We start from the raw sequence: 17,741 nt of genomic DNA on the forward strand, positions 1-17,741 counted from the left end.
AGGTGGTGGGCTCTCCCACACTGGAGGCGTTCAAGATGAGGCTGGACAGCCATCTGTCAGGGATGCTCGACTTGGATTCCTGCACTGAGCAGGTGGTTGGCCTCGATGGTCTTGTAGGCCCCTTCCAGCCCTACTGTTCTATGATTCATGTTTAGACAGAAAAAAGTCCTACGACATGGCTGGCTGGGGAATTCCAGGAGTTGTAGGGCTTTTTTTCTGTCTAAACATGCATAGGGTTGCGCCCTTCATGGCTGTAAGCAAGCACTGTCTCTTCGCTTCTGCAGCATGCGGATAAATGTGACCTACGTTACAGGGGTGTTGTGAGGGTTACTAAGACAATCTGAAGACTGGAAAGTGCTCCCTAAATGCTGTATGTCAGGAATGGGGAACCTCAGACCAGGTGCCAAGTCCGTCCCTCTTAGGGCCCCAGTCCAGCGTTCCAGCGTTTGCCAGAAGCCACACCCCTTCCTCTGGCTCCACCCCCTTTCCCCCCAAGCACAGACCATCTTTTGGTTTCTTGTCTTTTGTGAAGTTTTTCCCCTGTTTTAAAAGGCTGAAATGCCTCTCCTAAGGCTTAGTTCCTGGAAGGAAGAGCTTTCAGCTACAGTATGCTGGGATTTTGGGATTTGGGGCCTGCCAACCACTGGAATGAGGCCCCTGAGAGCTTGTCCTTGGGCTCAAAGAGGCCCTGCACCGTGCCATATCATCTCTGCGATTCCAGCTTCTGGAGTTAAGATCCGCGGATCCAGCTTTCTGAAAGTATTACCCTTGTGCTACCAGCTCAGCCTCCCTCTGTGGTTTTGTGCCTGATCCTTGCCATGCCTTCTCTTCTTAGCACTTGCACTGCCCATGGGCAATGGGACTGTGAAAACCACGCTTGCCTCATCAATGGCGATATGATCGATGCCATCAACAGAGGGAATTATGGGTAAGAGCAAGGACGTCTTTACTGTCTTGGGGGGGTGTTAATAGGAAGGATCATAGAAAGCTGCTGGGAAGATGGTGCTAGTGGGAACAAGAGGTGGCTTTGGTGGCCTTCACTGGGAGTGAACCACAACAGCGGTGAGGGCTGGAGCCAGGCACCCGCCATTTTGTAGCTGCGGTCACGGGGCAGGATTGCTCATGACGGCTGGAGCAGTGAAGAAGCCAAGCAAGGAGCTGACCCGGCCCTGGTCTGGAGCTCAGAGGAGGATGGACTGGTCAAGTCTGGGCCTGCTGTACCACTGGCTGAGAAACTGATATTGGGTTGGATCCAGATTTAGTTGTACTTGGAGCAGACGCACTGAAATCAATGGGACTTATTTTATGTATTTGTTACATTGCTATCCTGCCTTTTCTTCCAAGGAACCCAAGGTGGCTTAAATGGTCCTCCTTCACTTCTCCATTTTATCCTCACAACAACCCTGTGAGGTAGGTTAGGCTGAGGTTAGGCTGGCCCAAAGTCACCCAATGAGCTACATGGCAGAGTAGGGACCTGAACCTGGGCCTCCCCAGTCCCAATCCAACACTCTAACCACTGTAGCACACTGACTGTCCCTTCAGTCCTGTTGGTTTCAATAGGTCTACTCTAAGTATGATTAAACCTGGATCCAACCCCATTGAATTCTGAGCTGGGGGTCAGGAGCCTACAGAACCCAAGACAGAACCCTCATGGACGTTTTCCCCCGGGCCTGATTCACGTGAGGAATGCCACTGTGCCGGCCCAACAGCGCAGGGAGTGTGCTAGGCAGGAGGCTACGGAAAGGAGAAGATGTGTGCACTTTCAGGCTGGGGGTGGGGCAGGGGCATGGCCCTTTAAGGATTGATGCTCTTCAGGCACAGTGTGCAGGGTAGAGTGGATGGAGGGACTCCTAAAGCATCAGTTCCCCTCCGGCTTTTGTTGGACCAAGTTCCTCACTTGGAACCTGCTTTGTGGGTAGCTGCAGCGTGGATGAATGAGTACAGAACAGGAACTGAATGGTAAAGTGGGGCTGGAGGACCTGTGGCCCTCTGGGTGTTGTTGGACTACAACTCCCATCAGCCTCTGCCAGCGGGGCCATTGGTTGGAGATTATGACTTTATGATTGGTTGGGGATTATGATCCCATGTGCACTTACAGTCGAGTAAGAAAACAAAGGCAGGGGTCAGCTACATGCTATGTAATTAATGTACATGTAATTAATGTAATTGAACCTTCAGTATTTGAGAGAGTGAATTTAAAACAAGGTATATTACCATTCCAGTCTTACAAACTTCACAGCAGTCAGTGCAAGTTTAACTGCGAACAGGGGTTCTTTCACCTTCTGAGTGCACTCCTACAGAGCAGAGACCTTTGAGTGTTTAGGCTGATGAACACAGACAGCTCAGGCACAGTGGAAGGGGCATGGCTCCGTGGTGAAGCATGCGCTGCGCATGCAGGAGGCCCCAGGTTCGATTACTGGCATCTTCAGGTAGGGCTGGAAATAACCTCCCCGAAACCCTGGAGAGCCGCTGCCAGTCAGTATCAACCATGTTGGCCTAGATGGACCCATGGCCTGACTAAGAACAAGGCAGCTTCCTGTGTTCCTAGAGTCTCACATTACCTTCTGTACCAATTCTGATCCGAGGGAGACTGTCAAGAGGAGCAGGAGCTCGCCTTGTAATCTATCGAGACGTTCTGAGCTGGGATGGGAATGTTCGTATTCCGAGATAGTTAATTCCAAACGTTTGTGCCATCCCTGATAGAGACTAGGGTGGTCTGGAGGCCTCTTTCACAGAGGACACTCCTCTATTGGGAGGGCTGCCAGAAGATCGTTCTCTATTTGAAGGGCTGTCAAGTCCAATTCCAGTTTAAAAATAATGAACCATAAGAACCGTTGCCCATCGCCAGTTAGCACCTGGCCAGAAGGTTGAACAGGGCAGCACAGAGGTCACCTAATCACAGTCTTCTACACTAGGCTGAGATGTACGTATTTCTATTTAAATTATAATAATTATTTCTAAATCTGCTTCAATACCTATCAATTAGCATGTGCACATTTTATACAAATCACTGCCTTCTGTTTTGATGATGCATTTCCTCTTTGGGGGCATTTCTTTGGGGGCCACCCTGGGAGGAGCAATGATTGGTCTTCTCCATGGGTTCTCTTCCATCTTTCTTTAGCTGGAGAGCTTCCAACTACAGCCAGATGTGGGGCATGACACTGGAGGAGGGGATCCAGTACCGGCTGGGAACCATCAAGCCCCCCACTGCTGTCATGAACATGAATGAGATCCAGGTAAGTCTCTCTTGGTGGGACGACCCAGAGCTCTTAACAGAATGGCAGGGGCCATGCAGACCTAAAAATGACTATGCTGGGAGTCCTATTTCTTAGTTTTCCTGCACATAGGCCTGTATAGACTATGCACGTTTGCATGATTTCCCTAGTTATGAAGGGAGGGCCCCCTGAAAATCCTGTCCAGCCACACTCTGGCTTCAAAAAATTAATTTTCAAACCATTTTCATTTACCTTATGCTGGCAGGGGTAGGCAACTTGTGGTCTTCCAGATGTTTTGGCCTACAGCTCCCATCAGCCCTAGCCAGCATAGCCATTGATGGGGGGTGATGGGAGTTGTAGTTCAAAACATCTGGAGGACCACAAGTTGCCCACTCCTACCTTAAGGCAATAATTGGTATGAAATAATGCATTATCTTATGGCAGTAATGAGAGCTGGTGTCCTACAGGGCCTGTGAGGCTGAGCTACAGATCAGGAGCCCCCCCCCCCCCCCCGCTGTGCCATTCCCCATTAACATTCAAATCTCACCTCTGCCATGAACTTGCCAGGGGCCTTTAGGCAAGCCATAATGTCTCTGGCTGAGCCCCACCCATCACCAGTGCTAACCTACCTTACAGGGCTGTCATTTCAAGGACAGGCACAAGATAATGTATGTGAAGCATTTTGAACACCTTAAAGCGTCATATAAATGTTGAGTATTTTAATCCCAAAACTGAGCTGGGGCAGATGACTGTGTGGTGAAAAATAATGGTTTAATTCAAGGATCCCGTTAGTTCAAGGAGGAGTCTGTCTGATGCATCTCTGCATGGCTCACTGCTCTGGCCTTGCCTCTTTCCAAAGGGCTGGGCAATTTTGCTGTCTGTCTGTAGTAACCATTCCCCATGCAGCAATGCAGCAGGCTGACATATCCTCAGAGCGGCTGCCTATTTTGTCTCTGCGTGAGTCACTGCTCTGTGTGCACTTCCTCATAACTGGGAGATGTACCAAGAATGGTGACTCATTCAGACACAAGAGGCAGACTCCTCTGTGGCTCCATAGGTCTTACTCCCACCCACTTTAAATGTAATCCTTTTCAAATGTAAGAGTGAAATGTGCCTCCATTTTTAATTCAGAAAAGTGTGCCTCTCAGCTTCCATCAATTTGGGAAGTGCTTTGACAATGGATAGAAACTTGATCACTTCTGAAACAAAGTGGAAATCGAGAATCTGGGGGTGCTTCCAGACAAGGCTTTTATTGTGCAATTATAACTGATGACGTTTTACAGCAGGTCCAGATGACATCATCATCTTCCACTTGAAACCCTCCCGTGTTTTCCCTTCCAACTTTTTTCTTTCCTCAAAATGCCATGAAGAAGGAAAAGCAGAATATCTGCACAATGCCTTTTGATTGGTAGGGCTAGGAGCCATCCGTCTGGAAGCACCCTTGGAAAGATGCTTTTCGGCACCACTTTGTGCATGGGGGGTGTGGGCCACCTGGACTGATTTGTGGAATAAGACACGCACAGTCCTACAAAGGACTGTGAGCTTACAAGAGCTTACAAAGGACATTATAAGGGGCAGGTCACTTGCACTTTTTCCAGCTGGGGTGGGGGTGCGGCATGGAGAGCCGTGTGGCATTGTTAAAAAGGAGACACTGGGGGCCCTGGGGACTTCTGCAAACAAACACTGACTCAACTCGTCAGCTTCAGCAATTTCGGTCCAGCAGGAGGGCTGGGGGTCCTTTCTTTTTTGGCTGTGTTGTTTTTTCCCATCCTGGGAAGGCTGCAGCCCCTCCCTGAACCCTGCTGATAACACTGTGCATTACCCGGGATGTAATCTGCACGCGTGCGCGCGCACCTTCCCCCACCCCCCCGCCATGCTAAAGCAAACAGCAGGTCAAAAGCAGCCGGTGGAAATTTGGAAGGAAGCAAGCCAGGAAGAACCCCAGACCCCCACTCCCTTTTTAGAACGGGGAAAGGGAAGGGGCCAGGCTGGAGCATCAGGGCCCGTTTAGACTCAGAAGAGGGAGGTGCGACTTTTCCAGTGGGGGAAGCGGCAGAGGCCTTGTTGTCCGTCAGGCTGGGAGCACAAGCTGTCAGCCAGAGGAAGAGGACGTGGCTTCAGTCCTGAGCCATTGTTTGATCTTGCTCTGGTTTTGCTTCTAGACTCAAGGTTATGCTAGCTGGGACAGGAAGGTGTGGAGATGGGTCGGAGTTTTTACTGAGCTCAGCTTCTGGAGGTTTCTTGACCCACCTGAGGGTGGATTAAAGGCCAAAGCAGACTTGTCAGGAAAGACCCCGAAGAAGCCCGATCCTAATGCCTTGCGTCGACACTCACTTCGGGCACCATCCTAGGCATGTTTAGACAGAAATACGTCCCATAACTCCCAGCATTCCCCAGCTAGAACCAGTCATAGGATTGCACCCTTAATCATTTCAAAAGTGGTGTTTTTATACCAGTCTGGTGTAATGGTAGAGTGTTGGATGAGGACAGCTTGAAACCTTCACTCAGCCATGAAGCCCACTGGATGCGCTTAAGCCATTCAGTATTTCTACCAGCTGCACCTACCTCATAGGATTGTTGTGAGGATAAAAAGGGAAGGGGCGGAACCATGTATGCTGCTTTGAGCTCCTTGAGGCAAAGGTGGGATATCAATGTAATGAAATGCATCACTATTTCAACAGAACTTAGTATCCGTGTTTATTGAATAATAACATCCAAAGAATCCTTCAGGTAAACATTGTATGGTGGCTGATTTGACATAATTTGGATCCTAGTGGAACTATAGTGTGATAGCCAGGCTATTCTAGTGTTGGAAGTGGATCTCTCTCTCCCTCCCTCCCTCCGTCCCTCCCTCCGTCCCTCACACAGAAACACGTGCACACACAGAGGGTCTTTTGGGATGCTGATTGTAGCCTTCCCTCCGGTCTAAAACCAGAGTGGGAAGGAGGGATGGAAATAAACAGTCTGGTCATTTTTGAATCTGGAAAACAGAAGGAGGTGAGCATCCAAAGTAGATCACAGAGAAGAGAAGCAGGTTCTCACGATGCAAAATTGAATGTATTGTAAGAAGCCCAGTGTGTTTCGGCCTTTTTTCTTATTTTTAACCCATCTTCAGGGGGTAACGTTTGCAGAATTTTTTCCAGTAAAAGACTGCCTCCTGTGTCAATAGTTCACCAGTAGATAGACACAGGAGACAATCTTCTATTGGAAAAATTCTGCAGACTTTACCCCCTGAAGAAAGCCTAAAAATCAGAAGAAAGGCTGAAACGCATTGGGCTTCTTACAATAAATTCAATTTTGCACCCTGAGAACCTGCTTCTCTTCTGTGTGATCATTTTTGAATCTGGCCTGGGAAAGAGAAACACAATCTGAATTTTGAGATAATTCACAAGAAGCAACTTTGGGGGGACTGCTGTTTCTTTGGACTGCACATCTTCCTTCCCTCCTGCACCCACCCTGTTCAATTTCTGTGTTTGTGAATAAATAAAATATTGCAAAAATGCCACAGGTCCCCAGTACCCTCTCCTCACAAGGAAACTGACCCCAGAAAGCTACCATGGAACTTTGATGCTGCTTTGAGATGTGGGGAGCACAAAATGGTATTGTCTGGGTAGGTTCAATGTACTGGGGGTTCTCTGGCAACATTGCTGACAACCCATCAAAATCTTGGTTCCACAAGGATCGCTCCACTGGTGAAATCGCCAAGCAACAGTCCACCTCGAGGCCTGCAGAATTTGAGGGTGCTTCCGGATAAGACTTTTGGCATGCCAGCGCCCTGCTGAGGGATGGGAGAACCAGCAATTATTAAGCTTGCAGAAATTTTCCAAAATTCACTTTGAAGCTCTTTTTGGCTGGCTCCCTATTTTGACCTATTTTTCGGCTCCTTTGAATGGAAAAAGTGTACATTTCTGAGTATAAGTTTCAAAAGTATGCATTTCCCTCCATTGACTAGAGCATGAAATGTGCAATTTTTGGAAAAGTGCACTTTTCCCCCCAAACCTGCATTTTGAAGGCAAATTTGTGAACAACCCCCCCCCCCCCCCCGCTGCAAAAAAAGAAAGAAGCACAACCTGCTTACGTTCCATTTGGGATCGCAAACGGAACATGTTTGCATAATTTGTGAACAGAAATGAAATTCTCATACATGCACAGCCCTGCCTCATTCATGGAGTTTTACAGGAAGTCCAGAGGACAAGGTCTTCCATACGTAACCTGCCTGAGTATTCTCACACCACGTCCATCATTTTTTTTACCATGGAAAATCCATTAAGAAAGAAAAGACAGAATAGTTGCATAAGGCATGCTGAGTGGTATGACCTTCTTGACCTTCACCTCAGGCAACAAAAAGTCTTCAGCCTTCCCTGGTGGTAGCGCCAGGAGCCCTCGATCCGGAAGCACCCTGAATCTTGAGACAGGAGGCATGGAGGTCGGAGGAGATGAAGATCCTTGGCTTGATTCCTGGTGCTGCTTTTCCTGTGAGGCCCAGGAACATTTTCCTGCTCTTTGACTGACTCACTGCCTTTCCTGTTTCCTCTGCTTTCCGTAGATGAACATGGATGCCAATGAGGTGTTGCCTTCCTATTTCAATGCTGCTGAGAAATGGACTGGAATAATCCAAGAGCCGATGGACCAGGGCAACTGTGGCGGATCCTGGGCCTTTTCCACTGCAGGTAGCTAAACGGGCAGGTGGAAGGGATGTGCTGTGTGAGTGACGCAGCAGGAAGAGGTTTTCTCTGCCTCCTTTAGACTCCTACATCGGAGGTGGGCAACCTTTCTTCTGTCAGGATCTGCCTTCCTTCAGGGGTAATCTATCAGGGGGCTCATGTTGGTGGTAAACAGGGTTGAAGCCAGTGGTGGGTGGGTCACCCCTTTTGTCTTTCTGCTACCCCATTTTCTCTCTTCCCCTTTTCCTTCCCGCCCAGTGGGCTGCCATGAAAGGGGCAGGTTGCTCTTGCTAGAGGTCTGCACTGATCGCACGCAGAGGGCTTTTGAAATCAGGCTGAAGGCTGCTCATGGCCCAAGGGCTGTACGATGTCCACCGCTGCCCCATGTGCTTGGCAGCACAGGAAGCTGCAAGTCAGATGGCTGGTCTGTGTGGTCCAGTCTTGTTTACACTGACTGGCACTAGCTCCCCAGGGTTTCAGATGGGCTTCTCCCTCGAGCCCTGCTTGGAGCCCTGGAGAAGTCAGGGGCTGAACCTGGGACCTTTTGCATGCAAAGCAGGTGTTCTGCCACTGAGCTTCTGCCCTTCTTCTGAACGACAGAGGCCAGTCTAGTGGGTAAGAGCCAGTCTAATCTCACTGGTGGAGACTGGCATGCTTGCTTAAAAGGTTTCATCCCTGCTTTGACGTAACATGCCCACAGTGGCTTAAGGTTGAGAGCCAGCGTGGTGTAGTGGCGAGAGTGTTGGACTGGGAGCTGGGAGATCCGGGTTCTAGTCCCCACTCGGCCATGGAAGCTCACTGGGCGACTTTGGGCCAGTCACACACTCTCAGCCCAACCTACTTCACAGGGTTGTTGTTGTGAGGATAAAATGGAGAGGAGGAGGAGAATGTAAGCCACCTTGGGTTCCTTGCAAGAGGAATAAAGGCGGGATATAAATTCAGCAACAACAACAACAACAACAATAATGTTTTCCCCCTCATGGTAATGGGCTTTTGGCCAAGCGAGCTCCCCCTGTAGACCTCTAGGCCAGGGTAAAGTGTTTACGTTCCCCCCACCTGACCCTCTTCCGGTCCTTGGGCCCTGGGTGTGCTCTAAGCGCCACAGCGCTTGTCTTCTGCGAGAGAAGAGGCTGATGCAAGAAGCCGGCCTTAGCGCCAGCACCGGTTCACCAGCCTTCTAACCACGTGTGTCGTCTTCTCCCCAGCGGTGGCCTCAGACCGGATCTCCATCCATTCCATGGGCCATATGACGCCTGCCTTGTCCCCCCAGAACCTCCTCTCCTGCAACACCCGCCACCAGCAAGGCTGCAGTGGGGGCCGGATTGATGGGGCCTGGTGGTTCCTGCGCAGGAGAGGGTAAGCTGGAACAGGGAAGTCCGGTCAGGTTCATCAGATTTTGAAACGGAGCCTGGGATTTCTTGGGGCTTCTTGTGTGAGCTGGTGAGGTTCTCAAAGTGTGCAGGTCAGGAGAAGTGTCTGTGCATATCTGTATTGGCCTAGTGTGGCATTGGCGGTGATCCATAACCTACTGGAATCTGCCTAGGCTGGCTACTTAGGAATACCCTCCTTCCCCCCCCAAAAAACAACACAAATTTGCATATAATTTGCTTGTGCTAATTGATATGTATAGATGCAAATTTAGAAATAATTATTATAATTTAAATAGAAATACAGCAAATCTCACCATAGTGTGGAAGACTGTGACCAGGTGACTTATGTGTCTGTTCAGAATCCTGTTCAGCTGCTAACTGGTGATGATCGATGGTTCTTTAAACTGGAATTGGGCAGGACAAATCTCCAAATAGAGGACTGTCCTCCATGGGGAAAAAAGGACACATGGCCACCCTAAATCTGCCAGATTTTGATAGCCCTCCAATTCTGCTCACCCAGGAGTCCATTAAGGAAATGAAAAGTTGAATTGTGACTTAACCATACTATCGAGACATCCTTGTCTTATAGTGGGCTGTTGGACAAGAGAACAGTGATATTCCAACTTTCTGCCTTGGCACTTCTGCCATGGAATGGAACCCTTGGGGTTGTGGTGGACAGCTCGATGCAAATGTCAACCCAGTGTGTGGCCGCAGTGAAAAAGGCAAACTCCATGTTAGGCATAATTAGAAAAGTGATTGAGAATAAAACTGCCAATATCATACAGCCCTTATACAAATCTATGGTGCGACCACACTTGGAATACTGTGTACAATTCTGGTCACCACACCTAAAAAAGGATATTGTATAGCTGGAAAAAGTGCAGAACGGGCAACTAAAATGATCACGAGGCTGGAGTATCTCCCCTATGAGGGAAGGTTACAACAGCTGGGACTGTTTAGCTTGGAAAAAAAGAACATAAGGGGAGACATGATAGAGGTCTACAAAATTGTGCATGGTGTGGAGAATGTGGACCGGGAGACCTTTTTCTCCCTCTCTCATAATACTAGTACCCAAAGGGGTCATCCCATGAAGCTGATTGGTGAGAGATTCAGGACAGATGAAAGGACAGACTTCTTCACACAGCGCATAGTTAAACTATGGAATTTGTTACTACAAGATGGCCACCAACTTGGATAGTTTTAAAAGGGGGTTAGACAGATTCTTGGAGGAGAACGCTATCAATGGCTACTAGTCCTGAGGACTATGTGCTACCTCCACTACCTGAGGCAGTATGCCTATGTACACCAGTTGCTGGGGAACATGGTTGGGAGGGTGCTGTTGCGCTCATGCTTTGCTTGTGGGTTCCTGGTCAACAGCTGGTTGGCCACTGTGTGAACAGAATGCTGGACTAGATGAACCCTTGGTCTGATCCAGCAGGGCTCTTCTTATGTTCTTATATTGTACATTGCAGTGGATTCTGGCAAGTTTCTTAAACCGCACACTTGGCCAGTGTGGGATGCTCCACCATAAATTTGCATGGATTAAGAATGCTTTCCCAGAATGCACCCAAGATCAGTCATGGTGGGCCTGCTGTCTTTCATGGAATAATGTTTGCCCTTAGTTCTCTTGTTCCTTAGTTTGAAAACTGCCAGAGAATAAGGCCATATGACACTGGCCTCAGTAGGGGTGTGTGTGTAGGGGGGGTGGGGGGATTAGCATTTGACAATTAGGAAAGCTGTGGGGTAGGAGTGAAAGGTATCTACCAAACTGGGGGATGAGGAATGTGAGGTTCAGACCATCAGACACTGGAACCTGTGGATCTCAAAGGAGTTCTGAGTCAAGACTTAGGACCCAACTACATGTGACATTAAGCCTGTGGTCTGATGCTGCGTTAGGAGCATTGTTGGACACTGAAAAGATTCAGGGCCCAGGCCTATGCAAATCTGCATAGAATTTGCATATGCTAATTTATGCCCATATATGCAAATTTAGAAGTGATTCTTAGGATTTTTAAAAATTTCACAGAAGGCCCATTCATTTCTCATACAAATAAAAAAAAAATCATTCTATTAATTTGCAGCCATGACCCAGATCATCCCAAATCAGTACTTCCTGCTCAATTAAAATTGATTTGCAAAGCTGGGGGGGGGGGAATGCAAAAAGGAGAGTGTGTGGTATAAACATTTGCTCCAAAATAGAGTTTCAAATTTTTTACAAGCATGCTAATCCACAAGCAAGCCAAGAGCAAATCAGGGTGACTGGGTGTATCTTTTAAAACCTGTCAATGGCAGCCACTGCGGGAGGGGGCATTTGGACTGGGACCATGGCCCGCCAGGAGGTGGCTGTCGAAACTCTTCTCCTCCACCGCGGTCCTGATGAAAGTCCCCTGCCGCCCCCAAAGCTATTAGCCCTGGGAGGGAAGCTTCCATTGGTGTGAGAGGAAAGGGTTAAAATACCTCCCAATGTGCCATCGTCCCGATCCGGAGTGACTGATTTATACACACCCACACACACGCATGCAGTGCATAATGTCATGTGTAGTTTGGCCCTTGGAAATGGGCATGCATGTAGCCACGTCCCAAGTCACCTCTCAGCATCACTCTTCCCCCCCTCCCCACTCTCTCTCCCATTTGGCCTTCCAGGGTAGTGACAGACGACTGCTACCCCTTTACCAACCAGGGCAAAGACAGCTCCCCCCCTGCACCCCCTTGCATGATGAGCAGCCGATCCACAGGCCGGGGGAAGAGACAAGCCACAGCACGCTGCCCCAACCCGCGCACCCACTCCAACGAGATCTACCAGTCCACCCCTGCATATCGCCTCTCCTCCAACGTGAGTTACCTTCCATATATACTTCCAGGGATCTCGGTGGGGACAGTTTTGGTGTTGTGGGGAGTGATGGGGGATAGCAGCAGTTGGGATCAAGGCATACAGGGTGCTAGAATGCCTGGATTTCAGCTAGGGATGGGTGGGTCCCCAACAAAGGCGAGCTGGGATCCTGCATTCTTAAGAGTTTCAACAAGCTCTATCCAACCAAATTTCCCTCTTTCATTCAATTCTTAAAGATACAGGATCCCAGCCCACCTTTGCATCAGGTCACCCAACATCTGGATCATGCCTGTGCCAGAACGCAAGAATGAAATTAAGCCAGGCACTTTCAGCTATAGCAGGAATGGCGCAGTCACAAGGGAGGGTCGTAGCTCAGTGGTCCAGCACGTGCTCTGCATGCAGAAGGCCCGGGTTCAGTCCCCAGTAGTTCCAGGTAGGGCTAGAGAAGAATCCTGCCTGGAACCCTGGAGAGCCTCTGTCAGTCCGTGTCGACAGCACTGGGTTAGATGGACCAATAGTATGATTCAGTATAAGGCAGCTTCCGATGTTCCTTTGTTCATGGGCCAAATCTGGCCCCTGAAACAACTTTATTTATCTATTTCTTAAATTTCTATACTCCCATTAGCTGAAGCTCTCTGGGTGGTTTAAAAGACAAGCATAAAACCATAAAATACAGTAAGAGAGCAAGCCTATGGCCCCTAGACAGCATCTGGGCGGGCCATAGGATACCTTGGATTCCCAGATCTGAGACAGTACTCTGTCCTTGAAGGAGGGAATCCACACTCCCCTCCCCTTCCACTCCCACTCACAGCTGGCACAGAACAAAACACACTGGCTGTCTCTTGGAAGTGGGGAACTCAACCTCGGAGGGGGGGTAAAGGGGGCGTTCTGGTGAGCGGAGAGGGGAGGGGACTGGGGAGGCTGAGATCCGAGCTATCCCGAGTACTCTCCAACCTCGTCCCCTCCTCCTTCGAAGCGCCCCAGCTAGACAGGTGAAAAAAGCCTCCTTTCACTCTGCACTGGATGCTTGTAAGCCTCCGAATTTGGAGGCTGACCAATATCAAAGGCGTAAACAATAGGATTGCGGCCTTACATAGTCAAACATGATATAAAAACCATACCTTTAAAACAGAATAAAACCAAAGTAGTAATCAAGATAACGGCCAGCAGCAGTGCAAAGATCTAAAAATGCACTAACACGATTTTTAAAACTGAAGGGCTACAAAGGACTATAAAGCCTGAGAATATAAAAAGGTCTTCACCCGGCACACAAAAGACCACAATGTAGGTACCAGGTGAGCCTCTCTGGGAAGGGCATGCCACAGTTCGGGTGCCACCACTGAGAAGTCCCTCTCTATAGTAGCTGCTCGCTTCACCTCATTCGGTGGAGGACTCTGCTTGAGCCCCCGTAGCCTTAGCATATTTTAATCAATGGTCTGGCAAAATGTTTTTGCTCAGGGTTTCACTGGCAAAAAAAGGCATCCGTGAGGTTCTCCTCTGCATTTTATGTCACCGCTACTGCGATGGTCAAAATCTTAGACAGCTTCAAGTGGGGATTCATGGAAGATCAGTCTGTCCAAGGCTGTCTTGGTCATGATGGCTAAGTGGAACCTCCATCTTCAGATGCTAGAGAGCAGACAGTGGAGAGGGACAGCTATTACCTCCATGTCCTGCTTTGGGGCCACCTGGAGCCATTTGGTTGGCCGCTGTAGGAAGCTTGAACACTGGCTGAATCCAACAAAAGTTGTCTTGTGTTCAAAGGATCCCACTGCCAATTTTGCCTCTTGACAGGGTCTTTCGGGAATACTGATATTGAGTATTTCTATAATGCGTTCAAACTTTATTGAGTACGTGATTTTCTTGTAATCCTTACGACGACTCCTCAAGATAGGTCACTATTATTGCCTCCATACTGAGATCAATCCTTCCTCCATCTGGCTAGCTGATGACCTCACACCATCTGAGTACAGGTGCTCTCTGCATTCATGAAGCCGCTGTTGCTGGATGATGTCAGCTTCGTTATAGATCCTGACTGTCCTGTGAGAGTGGATTGTTCCAGCTCCCAGACTTGTATCTGGAGAACACAGCAGTCCTTGAGAATTTAGAAAATGGCCACTCCTGGTTTATAGAAGAGCTAACGAAAGAGGGAAAGGTCTCTCCTGGTCTGACTTTAACAGAACTCTGCCCTTTGCTTGCAGGAGAAGGAGATCATGAAGGAGTTGATGGAGAATGGCCCAGTGCAAGGTGAGCGACGGATCTTCCTCTAGACCCATGAGCTCTCTGAAATGTACAGTAGGGCTGAGGCTAGTACCGGAAGATGAAGAAATGAGACAAACTGGAAGGCACTGGTGCAGACTTTGCAGGCAGAAGGTCCCAGGTTCAATCCCTGACATCTCCAGGTAGGGCTGGGAAGACTCCTGTCCAAACCCTGAAGAGCTGCTGCCAGTCAGTGCAGACAGTATTGGTCTGACTCAGTATAAGGCAGCTTCCTATGCAGATGCACCATTAACTGGCTTCTGTTGTCTTTCTGTTGTCCTTTTCTCTGTTTGCCTGTAGGAACATAGGAAGATACCTTTTGCTGAGTCAGTCCATCAACTGAATTGTCCTGCACTGACTCTCCAGGGTTTCAGACAAAGGTCTTTCTCAGCCTACCTGGACATGCCAGGGGACTGAACCTTGGACTGCTGCATGCAAACCCTGTGGTCTACTGCTGAGCTACAGCCTTTCCCCAGTGGTGTAACTAGGGTGTGGTGATGGGGCACCTGCCCCGGGTGCAGTCTGGACAGGGACACAAAATGGGCATCAAAAGTCACATTTTCTTTTCCGTATGGAACAAGGAAGCATTTTGGCAGGATGGGGGATGAAAAGCCAGACATGGGCTTGCTGGCAGGCCCAGAGAGGGCAGTAAGCAGGACAGAGTGTCGCTATTGCAGCTTCTCGACGCAGCCCAGCACTGGGTGCTTGGCTGAGACAGGAGAAAAGCAGAGCCTGGACAGCAGGAGCAGTCTATCTGAGCCACTAGAGCCTTAGATGTCCAGAAACATTTTTAACTTACCCCAGTGCTAGTTCTTGGTCAGTTGAGGGGCATGGGCTTAGCAACCCGCCTCCCCCGTGTACAAATTATTATGGAAGCACTGTTGTTCATAGCCCCTCGTATGAAGGCTCAAGGGTGAGCACAGGAAAAAAGCTCCCAGAATTGCTAGACGCACAAATCCTTTCCCACTTTCTGCAACAAACGTGTACCCCTCTTCCACAACCCACACTGTTCCAGTGACTCTCAGGGCTCGTGGCTCTGTAGTCAGTGGGCAATGAATCTGCTCTGCGTTTCAGTCAGAACCAGTGAGAATCAGGCTGTGCATCTTGGATAACTGCTTTAGAGATCTGACTGGTTCTGACTGAAACCCGGAGCAGATTCATTGCCCACCGACATCAGAGCCAGCAGCCTCCGCTGTCCCAGAGGGAAGTCCTTAATATGTGTGTGTGTGTGATCAATAGTTTATTTCTGTTTTTTCATGTTCTGTTAACCACAAGTTTAAATACAGTTTCCTTGGGAGAACTGGGTAGAAGTCAGTTTGTAGTCTTTTGCCTAGACACGATCAAAACTGACCTTTCATTAGGGACCTGTTAATGATTAATCTTGTGGAAACTGGACTCTGGCTTTCTGTGGTTCACGGATGTCTGCAATTGAACGGAACGGACCTGTCTTAGAGGAGGGTGTTTACTCCTCATGCCTTGATGGGGGAGCAGGCTTGCACCTGGTAGCCACATCCCTCCTCTGTGTGTGACATCGGTGCCCCCAACAGCGCACATAAGAAGGGGCCCAAGACATATACTAATGTACATGGATAGAGCTCCCCTATGCGAGTGGGGGATACTGAGCCAAGCAGGACCCCTGCCCCACTTGTCATGGCGTTCTGTGCATGTAGAAGGTGGAGTAATGGTGGCTGCCCGCAGGGGAGGGGGCTTGCCCGCATGTCCTCGCAAACTTCTCACTGATTCTTTGAATGTATGAGGGGCTTCACCTAAACCCTGCTAGTGATGCCAGCTCCCACAGGAAGGAGTTGAGCTGATAAACATATAAAGTTCCATGGGAATTCAGTCCTGCTTACTTCTGAGTAGACATGCAGAAGCCTTGTCCTGCTTTGGCCCTGCCCACAGATGGAGTGTGGCCCTGGAGAACTTTCCCATTTCCTGCTAGATTTCTCACTAGTTTTGTGAACAGAATGATCTTTAACAGGATTCCCAACACCGTTGCCAAACTATAATTCCCAGGGCACTTTGGTGTGTGTGTGTGTGTGTGTGTGTGTGTGTGAACCATGACAGTTAACCTGATATGAAACTGATATAGGATTGTACTCTAGATGGGCCCCAAAAGGGTTGGTGGGGGAGTTGATGTTGGGCGGTGTATGCTTGTGCCAGGCAAGGACCCTTCCTGTCCTGTTGGTTACTCCGTCTCCTTTCCTTTCCCATACAGCCATCATGGAGGTGTACGAAGACTTCTTTGTGTACAGAAGCGGCATTTATCGGCATACACCTGTAGCAGCTGGGAAGCCAGAACAGTACCGACGGCATGGCACCCATTCTGTCAAAATCACAGGGTGAGAGAAGTGGTTTGATGGAAGAGGGTGTTTTGGGAGGTATTAGTGGTTACATTTCTACTGGCCACAGGGTATCATACCACACGGTATTCCTTAGTGTCTGAATTCTCATGTGTTATGACAAATGCCTGGTGGGTCAGACCAAGGTCCAATTCAGTCCAGCAACCCGTTTCCAACAGTGGACAGCAGCTTCTTGGAGACTAAATAGTATAAAATTATCTGCCCCTGACTCAGACTTCCAGGCTCTGCCTTTCACCAGCCAGAGTTCTGCTTTGACTCCACCGCAGAGCCAGTATCTTCTTAAATGTCAAGTTATCAGGCCCTTGGTGGTTTGCGGCTGTTGTACAGCCCTGTTCTCACCAAGATGGCAGATCTGTGGCTAGGCTGTACAGGTTCCAATGAGGAAAGTACCTCAATACTAAAAATATCCCTGCACACAGAAAAAATAGGGCATCGGGGAGGAAGGTTCTGCCTTAGCCTTGCCCCTGACATGCTACTGTTCTATATGAAGGAATGTTGATACTATTATTTCCTGAGGGAATATTCTGTCATCTGAGGCCCTACCTGCACACTGAGGTGGTGCAATTGAGTTATGGCTTACTTCCTCACTGAGAACGAAACCTACTACGCTGCCCTTCCCAGAGCAATGTGTGAATGCTTCTAATTGGTAAGTGGCTTAGGGGATTGCAGTAACTGCCATTTTGTCCCCATAGCCTTACTACTTCAGTGACTACCTAAGATTCGTGGACTGGTTTTCACATGCGGCAAAATGGGGCCGTATCGCCTGAGGTGATAGAATTCTGGACAGTATCGTTTTAGACTACGGCTAGGGGATACCAGTTCTGAATACTCCCTGACGTAAAAACAAAATCTTGCAAGTAAATAAATAACACATCCACTGGGAGGTTATGCTAAATCTTTCTCCCTGCTCTGCTACTTTACTATATGTAGGTTGCTTTTTATGTAAGAGGGTATTCAAATATGTTTTTCCACACCTGCATTCTGAAGTTTAGGGATTCTTCAGGAACTCAATCCGTGTGAATTCTGACACGAACTGACCTGAT

The 17,741-nt window shown here is 48.8% G+C and overlaps 1 protein-coding gene across 1 annotated transcript in view; it reads left to right on the forward strand.

The window, feature by feature from the left end:
- The window catches only part of TINAGL1 (tubulointerstitial nephritis antigen like 1), a 45,326-nt gene that overhangs the window by 13,391 nt on the left and 14,194 nt on the right, over nt 1-17,741 (forward strand). The window contains exons 4-10 of the mRNA XM_084814424.1: nt 836-928; nt 3,122-3,236; nt 7,762-7,885; nt 9,085-9,235; nt 11,893-12,082; nt 14,278-14,323; nt 16,554-16,677. Of these exons, the coding sequence (XP_084670550.1) occupies nt 836-928; nt 3,122-3,236; nt 7,762-7,885; nt 9,085-9,235; nt 11,893-12,082; nt 14,278-14,323; nt 16,554-16,677 (843 nt within the window). The remainder of the gene's footprint in view (nt 1-835; nt 929-3,121; nt 3,237-7,761; nt 7,886-9,084; nt 9,236-11,892; nt 12,083-14,277; nt 14,324-16,553; nt 16,678-17,741) is intronic.

The sequence above is a fragment of the Heloderma suspectum genome, chromosome 10 (assembly GCF_057233095.1).
Source record: "Heloderma suspectum isolate Gila_16-S chromosome 10, 16-S_ref, whole genome shotgun sequence".
Lineage (NCBI taxonomy): Eukaryota > Metazoa > Chordata > Lepidosauria > Squamata > Helodermatidae > Heloderma > Heloderma suspectum.